Below are 24,634 nucleotides of genomic sequence, written 5' to 3'. Positions count from 1 at the left end.
ATGCTTGTTCGCAGCACTCTTGCTATTATCTTCCAGCCGTCTGTAATGAAGTGAGCGGTCACTGTAATATACGGATCCATAGTGCAAGACGTCCACAAGTCGGTAGTGAAAGAGACACTTTTATCTTTCATCTCAATGGTGATTTTGGCTCTCAGAGAATTGTACTGCAATGTGATTGTCTTCCAAGCTGTAGCATGGCACGGGATCGTATAGTTTGGCTCGAAGAATGTAATCAATTCCTTGAAGCCTTCTCCAGAAATGGCAGCGAGTGGCCGAACATCTTTGACAACCACGTTGAGAATTAATTCTGTTATCTTCTTTCGTCTTTGCTCTGTGAATGGGCGTGGGGCATAGTCTCCAATTGTTGTCTGCCGCTTTGCAACCTGTTTCCCGGCGGGGGCCTCGGCGGCGCTGCTGTCTGTTGGAAGCGGGTGTTTGCTAGCCAGATGGTTACTCATAGTAGACGTATTGCTGTTGAATTTAAGGGTAGTCTTACACAGTTTACACTCCACTGTTTTCTTCTCCACATCTTCTGTGAAATACTCCCATACAGCTGAGCGGCGAGCCCGTTTAGCTGGCGCTGGGCCACTTGTTGATGCTGCGTTGTTCGCAGCCATGCTTGTTTACTGACTGTCAGTGTGGGGGAAGCAGCGGTGTGTACCGGGTGATTAGGTATTGTGGGTAATCTGATTTATTGTATTTATAATTGTAAAAGGAAAACGTACAGTTATGATTAGTTGAGATTATAGCTTGTTATCTTTTAAGCAAAAAAAAAAAAAAAAGGGGAAAGGAAAAAAACTTTTTTTATAGACTTTTCGACTAGTAACTACGAGATCGACTAGTGGTTATACTAGTCGACTAGTCAATTAGTCGACTAGTCGGTGAAAGCCCTAGTGTGGATAGACAGAGATCTCTTAAATAATATCTGCAAAATACCCACACTGAGGACACTCACACTGAGGGGGGCTAACATCAATGACAGCCTTGGTAAAACACTGTCACCTTGTACTCAGCTTACCAACCTGGATCTATCACATAATGACCTGACTGAACTGTCTAAGGATTCAATAAAACAAATGAAACAACTGAGTCAGCTTAACCTCGCCGAGAACTACATTTCCAGAGTGCCAGATGATGTTAAGTATCTCTCCATGCTTCAAATCCTCGACCTGAGTAAGAATCATATTACTGATTTAAGCTGCTCAGACTTCTTACATTTATCCAGACTCACAGACCTTCATCTAGATCGCAACTACATCACTGAACTCAAACCATGTGTTTTTCAACATCTTAATGAGTTAAAGGTTCTAACTCTGAATGCAAATGCCATTGAGACGCTCAGCAAAGGGGTATTCAGTCTGAAATCACTCAAGCAATTAGACATGGAATATTTTGGTTTGATATGGAGAAACTACTTTTTGGAAGGACTTGATGAACTTGAAACACTCTATATTTTTATCATAGCACCGTTAAAATTACATCTTCACCTCCTCATGAGTTACAATGGCAAAACTATAATACCACATTACTGCAGAACCTGAAGAGTTTAACAGTACAGTACAGTACAGAACAGTTCATAGAACCATCTCATCCAGGTTATACATTTAGTGTATGGGACATACTCCCAGATATGACACATTTGGAACACGTGTCCATTGAACATAGTGAACAACCAGACCCAGACTCATTTAAACATGTACCACAGCTGAAGACTCTTTCCTTAATAAACTGTAATCTGACGTCCCTGGATTTCCTGGCACAGGCCAATCTGACTAGACTCTCCCGGCTGGACCTGAGACAGAATGAGTTGACAGTGATCAATGTCTCTGTGTTCAGTTTTCTCCCTGCTCTCAAGTATATTATCATGAATAAAAACCCTTTTGATTGTTGTGAATTGTCTAATGTTGGCTTTCTGCAGTGGATGCAGAACAACAACCAAACACAGGTAGTTTATGCTCACCGCTACACTTGTGCCTATCCTCTGGCTAAAAAGGGAACCAGGTTTCTGGACTTTGACTATCAATCCTGTTTTGTGGACACTAGCTTCATCTGCTTCATTTCCTCCACTTGTGTGATTGTGCTGACTCTGCTCACATCCTTCACCTACCACTTCCTGAGCTTGCATCTTCTCTATGCCTACTACCTCTTCCTGGCCTTCCTTTATGATGCCAAGCAAAGAAAGAGGGGGTCTCCTGAGCGCTACGATGCCTTCATCTCCTACAACGTTCACGATGAGCTCTGGGTTTGCAGAGAAATGCTTCCAGTGCTGGAGGGAGAGCAGGGCTGGAGACTCTGTCTGCACCACCGAGACTCCCTACCAGGTACAAACCTCTCTCTGTCTCTATAAATACTGTATTTATATAAATATGTCTCTTTGTGTCACTAACGGTTGTAAGCAGTTAGGGACCTCTCCTCTCTCTATCTCTCTCTTTCTCTCTCTCAAGAATTGTATGTTTAAATGTGTTTCCAGGTAAACCCATCATAGAGAACATTGCAGATGCCATCTATGGCAGCAGAAAGACCATCTGTGTGATCAGCCATCATTACCTGGAGAGTGAATGGCGCTCTAGAGAGTTCCAGATGGCCAGGTGGGGGCGCCATTTCTCTGATGTTTCACTGTAAATTCCATGAAAACATAATGAGGGACATTTGTATTTTTTATTATTTTTTTTTATTTTTTTAGGAAATATACCCTTTCAGACATTTATGTGGCAGTGTCACACTATAAACTTTATGTAAATATAGCATTAATTAATACATTAATAGAGCATTAATATATCATTATTTACAAAAAATTAAGTGAATGTTTTTTTTTTCTTTTTTTTATGCAAGTAGTTTGTCTCACTGTAAATACGTATACATGGTAACTGTCCTGTGGTCTCCTGTGTGCAGCTACCGTCTGTTTGATGAACAGAAGGACGTATTGATCCTGGTGTTTCTGGAGGACATTCCAGCCCACCAGTTGTCTCCCTACTATCACATGAGGAGGCTGGTGAAGAGACACACCTACCTGAGCTGGTCCCAGGCTGGACAGCACCCTGGACTGTTCTGGCAGAACCTACGCAGAGCTCTGGACACACCTGAGAATGAAACACAAAATTTGTGAATGATAAAGAATCTGGAGGGGATTTATTATTGTATTATTATATTAACAGACAGTGCTAGCGTTAGTTGTTACCTGCTGGTATATTTTATTCAAAGCACTTCGTAAGGCTCACCTCTTTAAAGCTGTTACCGTATGTCGTGCCCCAAAGTTTTACATTGTGATACAGTGTGTCACGTGGTCTCTCTGTAAACGCTCTGAAACAGTCAGAGAGTAGAGAGAGAGCAACGCCTCTTGGCTGACTCGGCTCGCACTGACCAGGAAATTGAGGAAGTGGCCTCAACATAAAATCTATTTTAATTATAATTCTGTGCATATACAATATAATATACCCGTTCGAATATCTTAGTTACATCGATATTGTTCATGTGAACTAGTTTGTTGAAGCGTTATCATTATAACTATCAAAATTGTGTCTGTCTTTAGCTCCCTCCTCTAGCCTTCAACCGCCCAGCGGTGGTAATCCACCAAACTCCATAGCGATTATTATCATTTCAACAAATAAGCTAAACAAACTACTTTACATGAACATTGTTTCTAAAACTAAGATATATGATAGGTAATATAAATGTTGTATCCACAGATTTAGTAATAAAATACATTTTCCCCTAAGGCGACTTCCTGGTTGTCATAGTGTGGGCAGGGGGAGACGGACCGGCCAGGCCCACAGACAGTGAAGTACAATGAGCAGTGGCGCGGGGTGACGTCATCAATAATATTAGCTAATTAGATAGCCTGATTTATTCTTGCGTGTCATAACAGCTTTTTTTCATTACTTAAACCTGTTTTTATTATTCTAATTCGATATTATGTTTTTAATTCACTTTATATTTGACGTTCTATTGGATTTTATAATTGTGTTTTATTTTGTAATTAATTTAAGTTAACTTTCATTTCCTGCATTTCTATATTTAGTAGGAATCATTTAGAATTCAAACAAGTTATTACAAATTATACATTACAGTCAATAGAGGCTGGTGAGATCATGACAGTGTGTAACCAATGTTTGGTGTAAATGGTGAAGGTGGAAGATGTGTTTTTATTGATTTATCAGAAAAAGTGGATTTAGTTCAAAGGTTGTTCTCCTGAATACAACCTCTCACTGAGGCTCTATTCTCCATAACTTTACATTTACGTCTTTCTTCATTGCTCATTACCATATTAATCAGCTTTGATATATGCATGCATTATATAGAATCTAGCTTAATAAATGGTATTCTACCACTTTTTCGAGTCACGTGTTCAAATACTGGATTCTGATTGGCTAAATTCCGGAGGTTATGAGAGGACAACTGCCGCAAAGTTGTGTGTCCGAGATCAATGCGCCTCAGTGTACATCCGGGGACTTCAGGAGGTAGTTCCCCCAACCAACAAATGAAGGTCGCAGCGGTCCTATGTTTACTAACGTGCGTACTATCGTCGCCGATTTATTTGGATCCAATGCAATCCGCCAACTTTAAAGCCCCTTTTCTCTGAACCTATGCCTTTCTGGAAGCGAACAGCCTCTATTTACGGCCGGAACGGTGCTTTTAACTGATGTTAGCTTAGCTGTAAGCTAGACGCATGGATTACTATGGAGTTGGCGCCATCTGTTGGTGAGTAGAAGATGTTGTTTGTGGAACTATCTGCTGTCTCGCGGAAGTTGTATAGGCAATAATGATTGTAACTTAAGATCCTTGCAAGTTACAACTATGTGTTTTCTTTCATGTATACGGGAAAAAGTGGTAGAAAAGCTATTTACCACTCGGGGTCGGACATTATGCTCTCATAATGTCCTGAGTGCGGGTGTTATCGGACTCGGCTGGCGCCTCGTCCGATAACACCCGCACTGCGGACATTATGAGAGCATAATGTCCTCTCACTCGGGGTAAATTGCTTACTTATTTGCTAATTTAAAACATTCATTTACATACAAGCTGCCATTGTGTCCCCATTGCCATTGTGTTCTTATTTATGTTGTTCACGTTTCAACTTAATCCCATGCTGATTTACTTCTTGAAATGCTGCACTGCACTTTACTCTGACAATGTCTCTGCTGGTGTTTCAGTGGATTGTTATCATTGTAATCTTGATAGCGTACCAGAAGACATTCCCAGAGACGTTATATCATTAACACCCAAGGGGCCAAACTCGTTCAGTAACGAGATAAGGCCACTAGAGGTCGCTCTGCCAAAAGGAGTTGTCTCATTCCTCAACGAGACAACAAAGGGTTAACTGTGCAGTGTGCTGCGCGCATGTTGTGTTCCCTGTGAATGACCCTAGTCCATACGTCACACCGTGGCTCGCAGAGAGAGAAAATGGCGCGACTACGCTGCATTGATTTCCATTCTACTGTAGGCTGAAACATAAAAAGGGCTTTATCTATGAATGAGGTGCAAAGAACACCAGGGAAGCAGAGATCTGATTGTTTTCACGGCGACACTTTACCGCGATGGTCGGCCCCAGTTTGGATTTTAGTTTCGCGAGCGTTTGTAAACAAATGGATTTTCTTCCTCAAAACAAAAGAGATCATCGTTGACTTTAGGAAGTCTTAAGTCAATCACAGTCCCTTAACCATAAATGGTTCACCTGTAGACATAGTGGACAGTTTCAAATTCCTGGGTGTTCACATAACAAACTCACTCACATGGTCTCTAAACAGCAAAGGTATCCTAAAGAAAGCGCAGCAGCGATTGTACTTTCTGAGGCGCCTCAGGAGATTTGGCCTGAGCACCAAGGCTCTTGTAAATTTCTATCGCTGTACCATAGAAAGTGTTTTGACAGGATGCATCACAGTGTGGTTTGGTAACGTGACTGTTCAAGACAGTAAACAGTTACAGAGAATTGTGAAGAGAGCTGCCAAAATCATTGGCACAGAATTACCACAGCTACACACAATCTATAACACACGCTGTAAGAAAAAGACAGAGAACATCTTAAAGGACAGCAGTCATCCCGCCCATTCCCTGTTCTATCTCCTCCCATCCAAAAAACGTTACCAGAGCATCTCATCGCACACCACCCGTCTCAGTAATAGTTTTTATGCTCAAGCAATCAGGTTGCTTAACGAAGAGATGAATGCGAGACGTAGGTAGTCATGTGCACTGTACGCAGTTTTTAAACTGTACACTGTTACACTGTATGGTTTTTGTTGTTTCTGGGTTGTCTTGGGTGACTTGTTGTTGTCTTGTTGTTGTGGGTTGATGTTTCTGTGTGTAATAAGGCACAAGCATTTCATTGTATGTCTGTACCTGTATGGATATGCATGTGACTAATAAACCTGAACCTGAACCTGAAGACAACATGTTTCAGGCCCTGTCTAACCTCATGGGGTTGGATGATAACATTATCAAATTCATCAACCCTGCTGCTTTCCAGTTACTCACCAGTTTACAGGAACTAAGTCTGACGTCCAATCAAATTACATATTATTATCACTGTCTTACAATTACCAAGTTTACAGGAGCTGGACAACTGATGAGTTAGAGTCTTTTCAGTCAAAAGATCTGTCATTAAACAAGTCCTCTGAGCTCAGGCAGTTGAGAGTGATTCCAGAGTCGATGAAAATGGTCAGCATCACAACAGCTGTATTTCCACATCTTAAGACAACGACCTGTCAAACTGTGTTTTTTAAAATGATTATATATACATTTTATTCCACAGATTTTGCACATAGTTATACATTTGCACATATTGATTACATTATACCTTAGACATTTACTTTTTTTTTTTATTACATGGATTGACTTTCTTAAATTGTCAAGGTCGGTCCATTAGGTTTTGTTTTTTTCTAATGACATCAGGTCCCGCAGCCAGGAAGTATTCGAAGGGGGTTGATGTTTTTTCCACAAGAGGAGGATTCGACGACGAGCAATTAAAGAGGCAAATATTCTTTGTCTGGTATTGATTCTGGTTCCCTCTTCAGGGACACCAAAAATGGCAATACGAGGTGATGGATCCACATTTAGTGCTATTATTTCTGAAGTTACCTTGAAAAAAGATCTCCAATATTCCGCCAGGCTTGGGCATGACCAAAACAAATGAGTCAGATCTTGAGAGCATCTATCACAGGTGTCAGAGAGATCTGAATATATTCGCAATAAGCTAGCTTAACTATAATGTATACTATGAAGTACTTTGAATTGAATGAGACCAAGTCTCTCACAGGATGATGAAGAGTTAACAGCACTTGATGCAGCGTTGCAAACTTGTCTGACATATAGTGATGCCCAGTTTGGTTTCCCACCCTACTTTCATCTTCAACAAATGCAGGAGGAGTCGCTGTCGATAATAGATTATATAGAAAAGAAATATGGCCTATTGACAGTTGCTTAACTGGTAAGATAAGGTCAATGCCCGAAGCCAGTGGAATCTGTGGAAATGATAAGGTATTATGTCTAGCAAAGTTAAGTCCAAATAAGTCGAAGTGTTTATGTCTAGGCTAACTGTGTGAAGCTGGCAAACGTGCTGTCTATGTAGAGGTCTCCCAGACAAGACAAAACTTGTGTCGACCAGATGAAAAATCTTCCATCTGTTTGGCTAGTTATTGGTTGTTAAATAACGGTATAGCTTGAGACCAGGATGTCCATCCAAAGTGTTGTCTAATTTGTTGCCAAATATTTAAAGAGGAAAATAAATAACAAGAGGACTAGAAGAACGTTGCCTAGAGGTTTGAGTGGGAGACTGACTGCCACATGCTAACGCTTTTAAGGACGAAGAGTGACAGGAGTTAGATTCCAATTGAACCCAGCTGTCCTCGGCCTCTGAGAGCCAGAGTGCAATTTTAAACATATTTGCTGCCCAATAATAACAGCATCACAGGTAAACCAAGTCCACCCTTTGATCTTTCCCTCTGAAGTAAAGGTTTACATATTCTTGGTGTTTTTTCCATATACATTTTTTAATTATTTAATTTAATTGTCGAAAGAATTGATTTGGTAGGAAGATAGGTAAGAATTGAAACAAATATAGGTATCTAGGGAGTATATTAATGTTGATGGCTGCTTGCAAGGGAAAGAGGTAATGTGTTCAATCGGTGCAGGTAGTTTTTCACCTTTGCTGTTAAAGCTGTAAGGTTTCCTTCATAAAGAGAAGGAATTGACCTATAGTGACAATAATTCCTAAATCAAATGTCAAACTGTCTTAATGATAATGGCTGGGTTTCCCAAAGCGATTTTAGCCCTTTGTAGCTCACACATGGTCGTAGAGAGTACTAGAGACCTAGCAGGTTTACATGGGTTTGGGCAGAGCGACTTATTTAGCCCTAAACCAACTACACAAACGTTCAGATTTCACAAACAAAGTGCTTAATAAAGTCTCACACCTGTCTAAATACGGTACAGCATTCTATAATTACCCGTATCCTCCGTTTTCTTTAATAAGAAGCCTTTTTCAATAATTCATATGGTGTTGGCCTGTAGGGTGTTGTTTACACTGTAGAATGATTATCATCCTGTTCATCCGCGCGGGAAGGGGGGGGGGGCTATGGGGGCTGGCGCCCACCCTGGTAGCGTCCCAGCCCCCCCTGGGCCGGGGGGGTGGGATTTTTGTTTTATAGAATAGAGTTATAGAATAGTAAATCTTCGTCCCCGCGACTTTCGGCACCTCCGTGCGGTCCAAGAGGATACAGTCAAGCGCTCCCAACCTCCTTGCCCACTGGCCCCCACCATTGTGCCTACGTTCCTCCCGGCCGGAAACAGTCTCCCAGTTTCAATGCAGAACCGCAAGGCTGCATGTAAACAACATTGCATTATGGTGGACTGTGTGTTTTGCTTCATTAATTTGCAACAAAGCACTTACCAAGGGATTATTGCATGACATCACGGACAGGCGCCCTGCGCCGGCCTCTATACCTCCGTGATGGAGGAAGTGCCCACTTTAGGCACTGACTAACAGTACAAGGCAGGGGGTCCCTGGAACCTCCAGAGCTCCAGGGACCACCCTCCACCCCTCAAGCCCGACTCGGGACACCCTCCCCCTTGGGATAATAAAGGTATCTATCTATCTAGTTTATTCGCTATCGGATAAAGGGAGGTTTTAACAAAGTAAGATTTACTTTATAGTGTACTTTATCTCTCTCTCCTTCCCCCTTTGAGAAATACATTTATTATAATGCTGCCGCTGTGAATGCAAAAAGTTTGACTTATTTGCAAAACTGTCTGCCGCCGTGCAGTTAATAATAGCCTATTGAATCTAACGTGGGAACAGAACAATCTTTTTAGTGTATGTGTGTGTGTGTGTGTGTGTGTGACGTGCGTGTGCGCTGTGTGCTAAAATAACTATTAACTGTGCAGCTGTTTGCTCCTTGCTATACCGTTGTGTGGGGAAAGATCACCCAAAACCCCCTTAAAACCGCAATAAAACCCAGGTTAAAACATTTTTTAAAAACCGCAAAATTTCGGGCGCGCGCATGGACTCCACGCGCGTGCGTGTCTCCCAAGCTCAGCCCCCCCTGGGATTTCATACTTCCCGCGTCACTGATCTGTTTCTATTGAAGTGAAGTAATTCCACATTTGCACAGAGCATGGTTTTGCACTTCTCTCCTCTATTGTCATTGAAGTGAAGTATTTCTGCATTGATAGTGTTTGGTTTTACACTTCTCTCCTCTATTGTGATCTGAGGTGCAGCTGAGCTGTGGTCAAAAGGACTTCCATGTCAGATGAACTCTAAAACGATCCTTCATTCTCCTCTGATCAACTCACTGGAAGGATGATCGTCACTGAGTTTTAGGAGTTCAGGTAGGATTCAATCTTTCAATTCCTTCCTCCTGCATGGAAACTACTTGTGGCTTTTCTGTTTTGTACACAGTATTGTTAGTTGTTTAAAAATAATGAATTCCTAGTTTCTTTCAGACACTATATACTGTACTAGTCACTATATAATAGTCTCTCTCTACAATCTATCAATCTATGTATGTGACTTAGAGTTCTCAAATTCTGCCCGAGCCCGAACCTACCCAACACGGCCCGACGTTGTCGGGTAGGGCCGAGCCTAAAATAAATGCTAATTGGTCGGGTCGGGCAGAGCCCCGGGCTCTGTTGCTCAGGCAATAGAGAACAGGCCATATTCCTGTCTGTCTGTCTGCTCCACGGCACTGAGGCCAGAGCAATGAATGGATCAAGGATAATCGGTGACGCAAAATTATGGAAGTAGAGCCTACTAGCAGACTGGTTGTAACTTGTTGGGATGACCTCACAAACATAACCTTTGGATATTCAGCCTCGTCAGTCAGAGTGTAGCAGCTCCGTGGTGGAGCAGCTGAAATGAAAGTTTTTATCTGCGAGATGTTAATTAAAAAGACAACATGCAGTTTCACACGTTTGTAAAAAGTTATAAATCCAAGAAAAGTATATTCATAGTGGAAAAAACCTGGATATTTTGACAAGGACTTGAGGAGGATTGTATTGCATCAACTTCAACATAAAAACACCACACGTTGACAACCTTACCTTATAGAGACAATCAGCTCGTCTGGTAAGATAAAATTAATTCCATAGGCATTCTGGTTAATGAAGTGTCCCTGTGATGCTGTGTGCATTTATATTACTAAAGGGTTTACAGCCGCGGCGGCCGAGACTCACTGAAGGCAGACGAGTCTGATTTGTATTGCATGTTGAAGCATGGCGGTGTCGCGCAACAAAACTAACAGATCTGCAAGCTCACAATGCAAGCCAAATTAACACGTTTTGGGTTTATATATCTGCTGTGTTTGGTGCATCACCATTGATTGCTTTGAAGGACAAAATATAAATCCTCCTCATGGAAACTACTTGTGACTTTTCTGTTTTGTATTGTTAATTTGTTTAGAAATAATGAATTCCTAGTTTCTTTCAGATACTATACACTGTTCTGAGTGTTCTCTCTCTGCACTCTACTTACAGTATGTGACTATTGACTGTTTGTTGACTAGACTTCATGCTTTCTCTGATTATTCCAATTTATATTGTGTACAGTAAATTGCTCAGGATAAGAGTCTTCAATGTTTTTTAATCCAAGGACCCCTTAGTTGAGAGAGAGATGAACTCCTCCTTGTGATAGTAGGACTCCCCACTCCATATTGTATACCATTATGTTGTAGATTTAACTTTTTCATAGATTTCATAGAATTGTTTTACAGCACTATCATCAGTGTTGTGTAAATTAAACATAATTACACATTATCTTTTCTATTAATATGTTGGATTCATGTTAAAGGGATATTTCACTTTTCAAAACAGACAGCACTGAATAACACCAAAAGTAGTACTTGCACGCCACTGGCACACAAGTAGGCCACTTAAGTGCACAAGACAGTGCACAAGTTGTATTTCTTGTACTTATTGGTAGTAATATTGCAGTTTCATAATAATACAGTAGATGCTGTTTCATAGCAATATAAAACCAACGCATCTCGCTTCAACATGTTGATAAAATGGCGCAGCAGCACTGCACTGAACATGTGCGCTTTCTCTATCTACATGTGTGTGTGTGTGTGTGTGTGTGTGTGTGTGTGTGTGTGTGTGTGTGTGTGTGTGTGTGTGTGTGTGTGTGTGTGTGTGTGTGTGTGTGCGCACACGTGCGTGCCGTGCATGCACGTGTGGTGAGAGATACAATTATTAGTGTCCTGCCTCACTATCATGCACATATGAATTAGAATACAAACAATATCCATGTTGTCTATGTAGTATATGTATTGGGTCTGGATAACATCCTGGTATATCTGGCGGCGATCAATCTTAATAGTGTGAAAACCACAACAATATGACAGCCGATTTCAAGAAAAACACTCTTATAATGTGAAATACTTTAATGATCTGACGAGTCGCTGACACTAAAGATCAAATAAAAGGTCACATGTGTACTGTAACTGTTTTACTGTTGTGTCCTCTTTAGATCATCAATGCTGAACAGTGTTGTCACCAACCAGTGTCCACAGCAGAATTACTCCACCAAAAGTACCTGACAGTTGACCCTGAAGACAGCCATGATGCTACAGACAGGAAGCTGCCATTGTTTCCCCTTCTTATTTCTGTTGTTCTCGCTTCATCTTAGTCCAATACTGGCTTACTTTGAGAAAGACTGTGCTGTTCTTTACTCAATGGACAATGTCTCTGCTGGTGTTTCAGTGGACTGTAGTTCATGTGATCTCTTTACCGTACCACATGACATTCCCAGAGACGTTATATCATTAACACTAAAAATCAATCAGATTCAAAAGATCCACAGGACAGATTTTTACCATCTGTCAAATCTCACAGAGTTAGAACTGAGTGATAATTCAATAACTCATGTAGATGACAGGGCTTTTTTTCCATTTGGTGCAACTTAAAGTGCTCCATATGGACCGTAACAAACTAACAACACTGACAGACAACATGTTTCAGGGACTGTCTAACCTCTTGATACTGAGCTTGTCTTATAATAATATCACACCCATCAACCCTGCTGCCTTCCAGTTACTCACCAGCCTACAGGAACTACATGTGGATTGTAATCAAATGACAGATATTATCCCAGTCTTAAAACTACCAAGCTTACAGGTGCTGAACATCACAGCTAATGAGTTAGAGTCTTTTCAGTCAAAAGATCTGCCATTAAACATGTCCTCTGAGCTCAGGCAGTTGGGTGTGATGTCAGGGTCTATAAAAAGGTTTAGCTTCACAACAGCTGTGTTTCCACATCTTAAGACAATCATTCTGGACTTCTGGGATAATGATGGATGGGAGTGGGACATACCAGACAAGCATTTTCTGAAGAATATAACTACTGTGTTTTTGGGGGGTTGTTGTCTTACTCCATCAGAAATGCTCTACAGAGCCTTGAATCAGTGGAGAATCTACGGCTGGAATGGTTTAATGTGTGGATAGACAGAGATATCTTAAATAATATCTGCAAAATACCCACACTGAGAACAATCTCTGTGCATGGTAACTTTAATTACAGCATTAGCAAAGCCATGTCACCTTGTACTCAGCTTACCAACCTGGATCTATCATGGAATGACCTGACTGAACTGTCCAAGGATTCAATAAAACAAATGAATCAACTGAGTCACCTGAACCTCGCCAATAACAAGCTTTCCAAAGTGCCAGACGATGTTAACAATCTCTCCATGCTTCAAATCCTTGACCTGCATCACAATCGTATTAAGGTTTTAAGCTGCTCAGACTTCTTACATTTAACCAGACTCACACACCTTTATCTACATAACAACAACATTCCTGGACTCAAACAGTGTGTTTTTCAACATCTTAGTCAGTTAAAGGTTCTAACTCTGAATACAAATATAATTGAGATAATCAGCAAAGGGGAATTCATGAGTCTGAAATCACTCAAGCAATTAGACATGGAATATTATGATAATTATCAATGGAACAGCAACTATTTGGAAGGACTAGATAAACTTGAAATATTTGGTCTACATTTTTATAATGACCCCTTAAAAAGGACATCTGCACCTCCTCATGAGTTACAAAGGCAAAACTATAATACCACCTTACTGCAGAACCTGAAGAGCTTAACAGTACAATTCAATCTAGAATACTCTTATCAATTTAATATCCATATCGTATGGGACATGCTCTCAGATATGAAACATTTGGAACACGTGTACGTTGAACATAGTTTACAACCAGACGGAGACTCATTTAAACATGTACCACAGCTGAAGACTCTTTCCTTAATAAACTGTAATCTGACATCCCTGGATTTCCTGGCACAAGCAAACCTGACTAGACTCTCCTGGTTGGACCTGAGCCACAATGAGCTGGCAGTGATCAATGTCTCTGTGTTCAGTTTTCTCCCTGCTCTCAAATATGTTAACATGGCTGGCAACGCTTTCACTTGTGATTGCTCTAATTATGACTTCCTGCAGTGGATGCTGAACAATAATCAGACACAGGTTGTTTTTGGTCACCGCTACACTTGTGCCTATCCTCTGGCTAAAAAAAGGAACCAGGTTTCTGGACTTTGACTATCATTCCTGTTTTGTGGACACTAGCTTCATCTGCTTCATTTCCTCCACTTGTGTGATTGTGCTGACTCTGCTCACATCCTTCACCTACCACTTCCTGAGCTTGCATCTTCTCTATGCCTACTACCTCTTCCTGGCCTTCCTTTATGATGCCAAGCAAAGAAAGAGGGGGTCTCCTGAGCGCTACGATGCCTTCATCTCCTACAACGTTCACGATGAGCTCTGGGTTTGCAGAGAAACTTCCAGTGCTGGAGGGAGAGCAGGGCTGGAGACTCTGTCTGCACCACCGAGACTTCCTACCAGGTACAAACCTCTCTCTGTCTCTAAATAATACTGTATTTATATAAATATGTCTCTTTGTGTCACTAATTAACGATTGTGAGCAGGTAGGGACCTCTTTCTGTCTAGGGATCATCTATCAGTCTCTCAAGAAGTGAAATAGTTTGAAACGTGGTTTGAATAATGTCTGTATGTTTTGTTTCCAGGTAAACCCATCATAGAGAACATTGCAGATGCCATCTATGGCAGCAGAAAGACCATCTGTGTGATCAGCCATCATTACCTGGAGAGTGAATGGTGCTCTAGAGAGTTCCAGATGGCCAGGTGGGGGCGCCATTTCTCTGATGTTTCACTGTAAATTCCATGAAAACATAACGAGGGACACATTTACAGAACAATGTATGTATTGTGCAAAATTGACTTACATCTGTATTTATTTTTCTATTTAATGTTTTGGCATGGAAAGGAAATATACCCTTTCACTTTTATGGGGCAGTGTCACACTATAAACTATGTAAATATAGAATTAATTAATACATTAATAGAGCATTAATTTAAAAAAAATGAAGTGATTTCTTTTTTTATGCAAGTAGTTTGTCTCACTGTAAATACGTATACATGGTAAATGTCCTGTGGTCTCCTGTGTGCAGCTACCGTCTGTTTGATGAACAGAAGGACGTATTGATCCTGGTGTTTCTGGAGGACATTCCAGCCCACCAGTTGTCTCCCTACTATCACATGAGGAGGCTGATGAAGAGACACACCTACCTGAGCTGGTCCCAGGCTGGACAGCACCCTGGACTGTTCTGGCAGAACCTACGCAGAGCTCTGGACACACCTCACACTGACCTGGACTTGAATCAATAATCTGCTGTTTCATGTAATTGTGTTATGGTGAATGTGAATGAAGGGAATCTGGTGGGGAATTTGTATTCATTTTAAAGGGGATGTATTATATTTGCATTATAATAACACTTAACTTCCCTTTCATTTCATGTATTGTTTATTTAGCAGGGATCAGGTAACAATTAAAGTAACAGAGGCTGGTGAGATCATGACAGTGATTTATTTTAAAGGTTGTTCTCCTGAATACAACCTCTCACTGAGGCTCTATTCTCTTTAACTTTACAGATACATTTATGTATGTATGCATGCATAATATATAGCTTTATTAATGCAAATATTTGCTCATTTAAACCATCGGTTGTTTTCATTATACTATACTACTTAGTTACTACTATATCTTACTTACTACTATATTTACTTATCATGTTGCTTCTTTACTCTACAAATTATATTGAATATATTACTTTGGTAATTAATGTCTTTGCTAAGATGGATGAACCCTTTATTTTTATTGTATTGATAACTTCTAATATTGTCAAAATACATATTTCACAAGCATGTGAGTACCGTAAGACTCATGATTCCTATTGATTTGCTAAGAGTGAATTTTAATCATTGGATTAATTGACTCCTATTAAAGTTATGCTTTAAGGCTGCATCTTCATCTGATGGCAAGACTTGTAGGCTATTAGTGTTCATGTGATTAATTATAGTTTAATTAATTATTTTGGTTAATAAATGAACTATTATAGTGATCAACACGTTTCATTAATTATTTAGGTTAATAACATGTCAATGTAAACAACATGAAAAACCTCATGGAGCAGCTCACATCACTGATTCAACAGACCACAGAGACTAGAAATGTTGGTGTCTACAGGATGTGTAGATCTGCTATATCTTTCAGAGATATATAATGAACAAAGTGGTTTCAACCTACAGCTTTAGTTTCAGTTTGCAGTTTACAGGTAAATGGTGCATTTATATAGCGCTTTATATAGTGCTTTTATCCAAGGTGCTTTACATACATGTGCATTACATTCACCCATTCACACAAACACGGCAGAGGAAACCATGCAAGGCACCAACCTGCTCATCGGGAGCAACTAGGGGTTCAGTCTTGCTCAAGGACTCTGCAGCCCGGGATCGAACTGGGAACCCTCCGGGTTCTATTGATGGTTTCTCTACCCCTGAACCACTGCTGCCCCGACGGGCTGTTTTTGGAGCGGTGAAAGCGCTCCCAATAGACAGGTATGTCCGTGGGTATGTGGCTGGGTGGCTGGCTGGGTGGCTGGCTGGGTGACTGGCTGGCCGTGTCCGTAGCCTGGCAATACCTTGAGTGGCCACACACAACACACTAGTTAAAGGAGGGGCGCTGTTTTGTGCAGGCCAGGCACACTCACCACTCACTCACAGGCACAGTTTACAGTTTACAGTTTAGGCATTTAGCAAGCTGCTCAGATTCACCGCTCCACTTCGAACCGAGGTTTGATTTTTTCTATTAGCTTAGAATCCCCACTGATGATGTCACTGGTACAGTAGGCATGTTCCTGAAGTCTCTGCCATCTGAATAATGAGAATTAGTAAGGACCATGTATAACATAAGGTTGAAACGTGCTCCTTTAACTGTTAGTGTCTTAATTGGAGTTGACATTTTGATGGTATCCCTACCCTCCTTTAAAACCACTCTGACAAGTCACTTACAGGTGGCTTCAACTCCAAACTGGTAAAAGAAAGTCAGAGCATATTCATACCTCCCCTGGCATGTTTTGCATATTTCACAATTTCCTGAAATTTCACCAAATAAAATCTATTGAAAAATCTGCATTGCTGAAAGTTATCAATCCTGTACAACTCTGTAGATGTGAGGCAGATCTGCCTCAGCCTAGTGCTACCGTTGTCACAAGCTACCACAATAACCACAGGTTTCCCAGTGAGCTTACAGGGGTAAAGGGTGTGTGTTAATGTGTGCTCCACTTCCTCCACACAGCTGATTCAAATCACTTAACAAAGCACCATGTAATCAGCATGCAGATATGCAGGTGTAACAGCCACACACCCACAGCCACAACACCAGAGGGAGCGCACACAACGATCTGATGATACAATTCCATATAACAAATATGCGTAAATTCTCCTTCTACAACACTGCCACCCAGGTGTGGAATTCCTTGACTACCTCCCTTAATACATGTAGTTCGCTGGCCTCCTTCAAAACTGCCCTCACCTTTCAGGAGGCCAGAGGTGGAGGTAGTTATCACTTTTACCACAGACAGGCGAGAAGTGAGCACCCCCCCCCCCCCCCCCTTACCTTAGCCCACCCCTTGTTTCCCTATACCCTTTATGTGTTTTTATAACTGCAATGATTTTTTAATGTTATTTTTGATTTTTTGTTATGTCCATGAATTTAATACCAAGAACTTCCGACGTAAACAAGACCGTGAAAGGACTTATTTGGGATGTTCCTTTTAGGCAGGGTGTTTAACTGTACTTGTACTGTACTACATGTTTTATTGTATTGACTATACTTGTACTGTTCTCCATTTTTGTCTAATAAAATACTCAATCAATCAAACAGGCTCCCAGCAGCAGCAGCAACCAGTCAGAATGAAACAGCTAAGCTAAGCTTGTGGATAGCCTGCGGATACACCGCAACCATGACAACACAGCCCATGAGCGTAGAGTGATAGACTATCAGCTCTGGGTCATCTGCATCACCAGGCCAGAGGGCAGCTTCCACATGATCCCATAGGCCGGTATGGAGACTGTCATGGTGACAACAGACTCTGTGGCCACTGGTGCACAGTAATGATGATAACTCTGCCCATAGAGTTAAACAGAGTTTCCAATGAAAGGCTAATAAACAGCTTGAATTTGGACAAAGTGAAAAAACTGGCTACCTCACAGAATAATGCTATTGGTCAATGCCTTGTGCAAGTTGAGATCAATTGCGCAAGCCAGAGGGGAGAGAAATGCGGAACAGAGAGTATGACGCAAGAGTGTGAGGGACACATGCTACTGTAGGTTTTGCCATACAGCCTAAACACAACAGTGGGGGCGCGGCAGAGAAAACATGGACAGAGACATATAGTTGATAGTTGCGCCGTCTCAGGCGACCTTGATCCACGGGAGACAGCGCCAAGCATGCAGTAGCGAGCAAGTCGCCATGTCGACTGTTGCGAAGGTCGCATGAGCCGACTCGATGATAGGTCACGATAGACAGAATAGTAAATCTTCGTCCCCCCGACTTCCGGACCCCCACCGTTGTGTTTATTTCTTTTGGCAAACGCCTGGTCATGTGAATAGTTCTCCTCTAATGTCTGTAAGATAGAGCCCTATATTTAAAAAAAATCCATTGTTATTTATAAAAGGTTAAATCCCCCCGTCTGTTCTCATTAGATTTCTGACGATTCTGGCCGCCTCCTCCCCTCATTGATTTCTGATCACCGCTCCCTCGATCGCACATGCATGGTGTATTATTTGTGAGGAGTTGTTGCTCACAGTTAGATAGAAAGGAATGTGCCACTGGAGTCACTTGTATATCATATATAGGCTATAGGCCTAATAAAATATAGGCCGATGTGTGGCTCTCTCGCCCTTGCTGGCGCGCGCGCTCTCTGTGCCAAATCATGTCCAAATGGAGACGCTTAACGCTGTTATGCGCGGAGCGCAGAGGGAGCCAGCGGAGGGCAAGAGACAAGAGAGAGAGAGAGAGACGTTGACGTCCTCCTCTTCGTAGATATTCATATCTTGCAATTAAAAGTATTTGCTGTCTGGTTTATTGCTGATAGATTTTGGGAGTCCCTCCGCCCTCCGCTGGTTTTATTTTGTGATCGCTCGTTGACGACCTTCGACCGCAGATAAATCGGCTAACGCCTGCGCGGCAAATTTTGCAGGGGTCCTGTGGTTACATTCATACATTGTGAGTTGAACTTGAAGAATTAATAAACACAGGGAGATGGAGGGGGCATTATTATGCAGCTTGGATATACTGTATGTCCCGTGGACAGACGTGGACTCAGTGATTCCTTGTTTCGGATGATAATGTGCAGTGTGAGGGCAAACGTATCAATTAAATATGCAAGAATGTGGCAACTTCACCCCTCCCATTCGCACGACTAAACCGAATTATATTATGAGAATGTGGCCTTAGTCAGGTAAACACATCAAATGCATAGAGACAGTGTAGTGTCTCAGTAGGATGAGGTAAACCAAGAACCAAGAATCTAAAAAGTTTAACAAAAAAAAGCAGGTCAAGTAAGTGCTATGGAGCAAAGTGGAGTCTTGTTGTTTGCACAGATTGATATTTTTGTCCTAGTTCCACTAAAGTGAAGCGTTTCTGCATTTTTAGGGTTCTTCCTCTTTCACTATTCGTCACCCCATGATGTTTCTGAGGTGTAGCTGAGCTGTGGTCAAATGGACTTCATTGTTGTCTGACCTTGTAAACGTGATGTTTGAACGGATTGATAGTTCTGTCCTAGTTCCACTAGACTGAAGCCTTTCTGTATGTTTAGGGTGCTTCCTCTTTCACAACTTGTCACCTCATGATATTTCTGAGGTATAACTGAGCTGTGGTCAAATGGACTTCATTCCTGTCTGAGTAAAACACTGGAAGGATGGTTGTCTCTGACGTTTAGGAGTTCAGGTAGGATTCAATGTTACAATTCATTCATCCTGGAAACTACTGATCATGATGACTTTTCACGCTATATATATGTTATATAATTGGGAAGATGTCCTTTGCTAAAGGGTGTACCAGTGAAAGTTTTAGCTTCTAGCTCTTGACATTCTGTGTGTGTATATACTGTAACTGTATGCAGTGGATACTTTAGCACGGGGGGCTGCAACCTATTTGACATGAAGTGTTTTCATTTTCTTGTTTCATGTTGGTTGATTGATTGATTGATTAATTGATTGATTGATTGATTGATTGAAGACTTTATTAGAAGTCTGCATATAGGAAAAGGTACATGACAGTACAGTTCACTGGTACAAGGTCAACTTAAAGGATAAACCCAAGAAAGCCTTTGGCTTGTTTCAATTGCGGCCATTTTTTTATATAATTTAAAAACATGTTGTTTACATATAGTGTTGCATTGCTGATTGAATATTTGGGGGTACGCAATTTCAGGACATCACGCACACGCTGCTTACCACTTATCTATTGATCTTGATATTGACAGGTCTATTGATATGCATACAGACTTGTTTTTTTTTTGTTGCTAAAACACTGTTGAGTTATGCTCTTATATTGTTATCTTTATTTGTATCTTTATTATTTACTAAATGGACAATGACACTGGGCAATTTAATGTGGACTGATTGATGTAATGATGTGATGATGACTTGATCTGAGCCACCTGTGAGTGGGCGTGTACTAATTTGGGTGTGTCAATAAAAAGCCTCACAGCAGTGAGGGCAGCTTCCTCCTAGTGAAGGCTGTGTGAACAGAAGTCATGCTGTCTGTAACCATGTTTGTTTTAATTCCCCCGTAAGTTTTATTGTTGTCGGTGCTATTTGTGTTTTAGTTTTTGAGGTGTGAAATTGGGGGTTGTTTAGCATCAATGTATGTCTGTGTCCCTTTTCTTAATTCCACACAGCTCTAACTTCTCTAAGGGATATTGTTTAATGTTGAAAATCTGTGGTATTCCCCTTTAACTTGATGACTGTCAGTGAAGTGAAAGAGGCTGAATGGAGAAGTTGACAGAGTTCTCTCTTACCTTTTGAGAGTTCATCTGTGTACAGCTTCATTTGAAAGTTAACATGTGAATGTCCAACATCTTTACATCTTGTTCAGTTATCGTAGGTGAGTCCCAGATGACAATGACATGGGACAAGGCTGTCCACACATTATGCTATAGTGTATAGTCCTTTAAAGGGAACATGAGACATGTGGAATATAGACGTAGAATCTATGTAGTTACAGATCAAATATAAGCTTACATGTGTACTGTAACTGTTTTACTGTTGTGTCCTCTTTAGATCATCAATGCTGAACAGTGTTGTCACCAACCAGTGTCCACAGCAGAATTACTCCACCAAAAGTACCTGACAGTTGACCCTGAAGACAGCCATGATGCTACAGACAGGAAGCTGCCATTGTTTCTTCTTATTTCTGTTGTTCTCGCTTTATCTTAATCCTATACTGGCTTACTTCCTGAAAAACCAGTAGGAGCGAGATCATTTAGCGACCTACAACCGGGTCGCGACGTGGTCGGTAGTTTTCAGCGACCGGGTCGCTAAATCGAGCGACCGGGTCGCTAAATCACCGACCGCGCCGCTAAATCGACCGACCCGGTCGCTAAATCTACCGACCTGCCTGCAGTTTTAGGTCGGTAGATTTAGCGACCCGGTCGGAAGATTTTGCGCCCCAGTCGGTCGATTTAGCGACCCGGTCGCTCGCTTTAGCGACGCGGTCGGTGATTTAGCGACGCGGTCGGTGATTTAGCGACCCGGTCGGGAGGTTGCGTGGCAGGTTAGCCTAACTGAGGTAACGGTCGGGAGGTTGCGTGGCAGGTTAGCCTAACTGAGGTAAGGTTACTGAGGTTAGGGTTAGGGTTAGGGTTAGGGTTAGGGTTAGTAGGTCGGTGGAAGCGACCACCGGTCGGTGGATTTACCTACCCGGTCGCTGGATTAGCGCCCCAGTCGGTGGAATTAGCGTCCCGGTCGATGGAATTAGCGTCCCAGTCGGTCGATTTAGCGACCCGGTCGCTCGCTTTAGTGCCGCGGTCGGTGATTTAGCGACCCGGTCGCTCCATTTAGCGACCCGGTCGCTCGCTTTAGTGCCGCGGTCGGTGATTTAGCGACCCGGTTGCTCCATTTAGCGACCCGGTCGCTCGATTTTGCGACCCGGTCGCTGAAAACTACCGACCACGTCGCGACCCGGTTGTAGGTCGCTAAATGATCTCGCCCTCTCTCTGAAAAACTGCACTATTCTTTACTCTGACAATGTCTCTGCTGGTGTTTCAGTGAAATGTCAGTGGCTTCAACTCCATAGCATACCAGACGACATTCCGAGAGACGTTATATCGTTAGACCTAAGTTTCAATAACATCCAAAAGGTAAACAGGACAGATTTTTACCATATTTCAAATCTCACAGATTTGGATCTGGGAAATAATTTGATAGCTCATGTAGATGACGGGGCTTTTGTCCCTTGGTGCAACTTAAAGAGCTCCATATGGCCTTTAACAGACTAACAACACTGACAGACAACATGTTTCAGGGACTGTCTAACCTCCGGACACTGACCTTGGACATGAATAATATCACATCCATCAACCCTGCTGCCTTCCAGTCACTCACCAGCTTACAGGAACCGAGTCTGATGTCCAACCACATATCATCATTGTCTTACAACTGCCAAGCTTACGGGGGCTGGATATCACAATTGAGTTAGAGTGTTTTCAGTCAAAAGATCTGCCATTAAACATGTCCTCTGAGCTCAGGGAGTTGACAGTGAGGTCAGAGTCGATAAAAAAGTTTAGCATCACAACAGCTGTATTTCCACATCTTAAGACGATTGACCTGTCAGACTGTTGTAATCATAATGGATGGGAGTGGGACATAGCAGAGAAGTACTTTCTAAGCAATATAACTACTGTGTCTTTGTGGGGTTTTAGGCATCACATGTCTTACTCCATCAGAAAAGTGCTACAGAGCCTTGATTCACTGGAGAACCTACTATTGGGATTTGACGATGTGTGGACAGACAGAGACCTCTTAAATATTATTTGCAAAATACCCACACTGAGGACACTCAGATTGCAGGGTCCCATCAATGCAACCCTAGGTGAAGCACTGTCACATTGTTCTCAGCTTACCATCCTGGATCTAACAGGTAATGATTTGACTGAACGGTCTAACTGTTTAAAACAAATGAATCAACTGATACATCTGAAACTTGCCAAAAACCATCTTTCCAAAGTGCCAGACGATGTTAGCAAAATACATTGATTCAATGTTGAATTTTGGTCAGATTGGTTATTTTTGGTTGAGGTTGAAAAGGCTATGTTGATTCAATGTTTAATTACAGATACCATTTCAACAATTGAAAAAAATGTGTTGAAACAATGTAGTATAAATGGTGATTTTTCAATGTTGAAATGCCCTACATTGAATTGACATTGTTTCAATGTGTGTGGTGCTGATCACTGCCCCCCCTCCTCCTGATCCTCCCACTCCCCTCCTCTCCCTCTTGTGAGATCTCGCGAGACCCACAAGATCTCACGTGACTTGAGTTTTTCAAATTTCAAACAGTTGCAGTAGCACCAGTGTGGCTTGTCCTTCTGTTGTGAGAAGAACTGGTAAGTTCTTGAGAATATAATTTATTTTGCTGTTCAGATAGCATCACCTGGCTGACATTGTTTGACTAAATGTTATATTTAGTCCGGAGTTTGAAGCTTGCCTTATTGGCATAATAGCATTAAATGCTTGCCATTTTGTTAGCCTGTTTCGGGATCCTAATCCTTTGAAAACAGCAGATCTGCAAAATCACAATGCGACACATTGCGACACATTGTGAGCCTGTAGATCTGCTGTTTTCAAATTGCTGAAATGTATATAGGGTTGACATGTTTAATGTATGTTTTGTAATAATGATCAATCTACAAAGCAGTAACTAAAGTTTTCAAATGGCATTGACAAAATCTAATTGCATGAGAGCTTTAATATACAAACACTTAGTTCCTTTGTCAATACAATGCAAACATATCAGTCTTGTGATATGAGTTCAAAAGTTATAGCATCCAATATTCACGTTATGTTCCCCTCTAGCCTCTGGAGGAAGCTGCTCTGAGGATGTTCAGTCATTTAACCAGCCTAATAATGGTATGTGAAGCCCTCCCCATTACTGCCTCAGGGTGGACATACTGTATTGTAAATGTTCTTTGTCTGAGTTATAGCATAGTTCATGTTTTTGTTCTCTCATTGTAGGCTTTTTGGAAGCTACTTGGCAGTGTTGGAGTTTGCAAAGATGGTTAGTAGACTAATATGTTTCATATAATTATGTATCTCTTATTGTGTCTCATGTCTGTTTCAATAGGTGGTGGTTGGATTAGGAGACCTTATGCTGATGGAAATGTTAAACTGGTTTAAATGTCGATTGTATATAGGCTACAGTAGCTTCTTCAGTGTCACTATTTTGCATGGAGCTGCATGTTAATGTTGGCATGATATCATTTGACAAAAACATCTTTTAAGTAAGGAATGGTGTGTTGTCCCTTTGTCAACAAGAGCCTTTTATACTCAACAGTTGCTGTGGCTATTGCACCAACTTATTAAAGACTTATTATTATATTTTATTTATTTATTTATCTTAACACCAGACACGCGCTAGGTACATGGAACAACTTTAAGGGTGCTAAATTGCCTTATTTTGTAAATTCTGTCCGTATTTCTTTAGAATGATCTCCAGCAATGCCAATAAATCCACACTGTGCCATCAGAACAAGCAAGGAATGGTATGTATTTCTCTT

The 24,634-nt window shown here is 41.5% G+C and overlaps 1 protein-coding gene across 1 annotated transcript; it reads left to right on the top strand.

Moving 5' to 3' along the window:
• LOC308301884 (toll-like receptor 13) lies at nucleotides 1-24,217 on the top strand (the record flags this gene model as incomplete). Its single annotated transcript, XM_080746034.1, has 5 exons — nucleotides 1-42; nucleotides 2,174-2,321; nucleotides 2,471-2,529; nucleotides 2,903-3,018; nucleotides 24,202-24,217. 5 exons carry the CDS (start codon nucleotides 1-3, stop codon nucleotides 24,215-24,217), a joined length of 381 nt encoding a protein of 126 aa, XP_080602160.1.
• Between the last annotated feature and the right edge of the window lie 417 nt (nucleotides 24,218-24,634).

This window comes from Nannobrachium achirus, assembly GCF_963921795.1.
Source record: "Nannobrachium achirus genome assembly, chromosome: 17".
Classification (NCBI taxonomy): Eukaryota; Metazoa; Chordata; class Actinopteri; order Myctophiformes; family Myctophidae; genus Nannobrachium; species Nannobrachium achirus.
The sequence above is the reverse complement of the archived record's forward strand: the minus strand, read 5'-3'. Positions and strand labels throughout refer to the sequence as shown.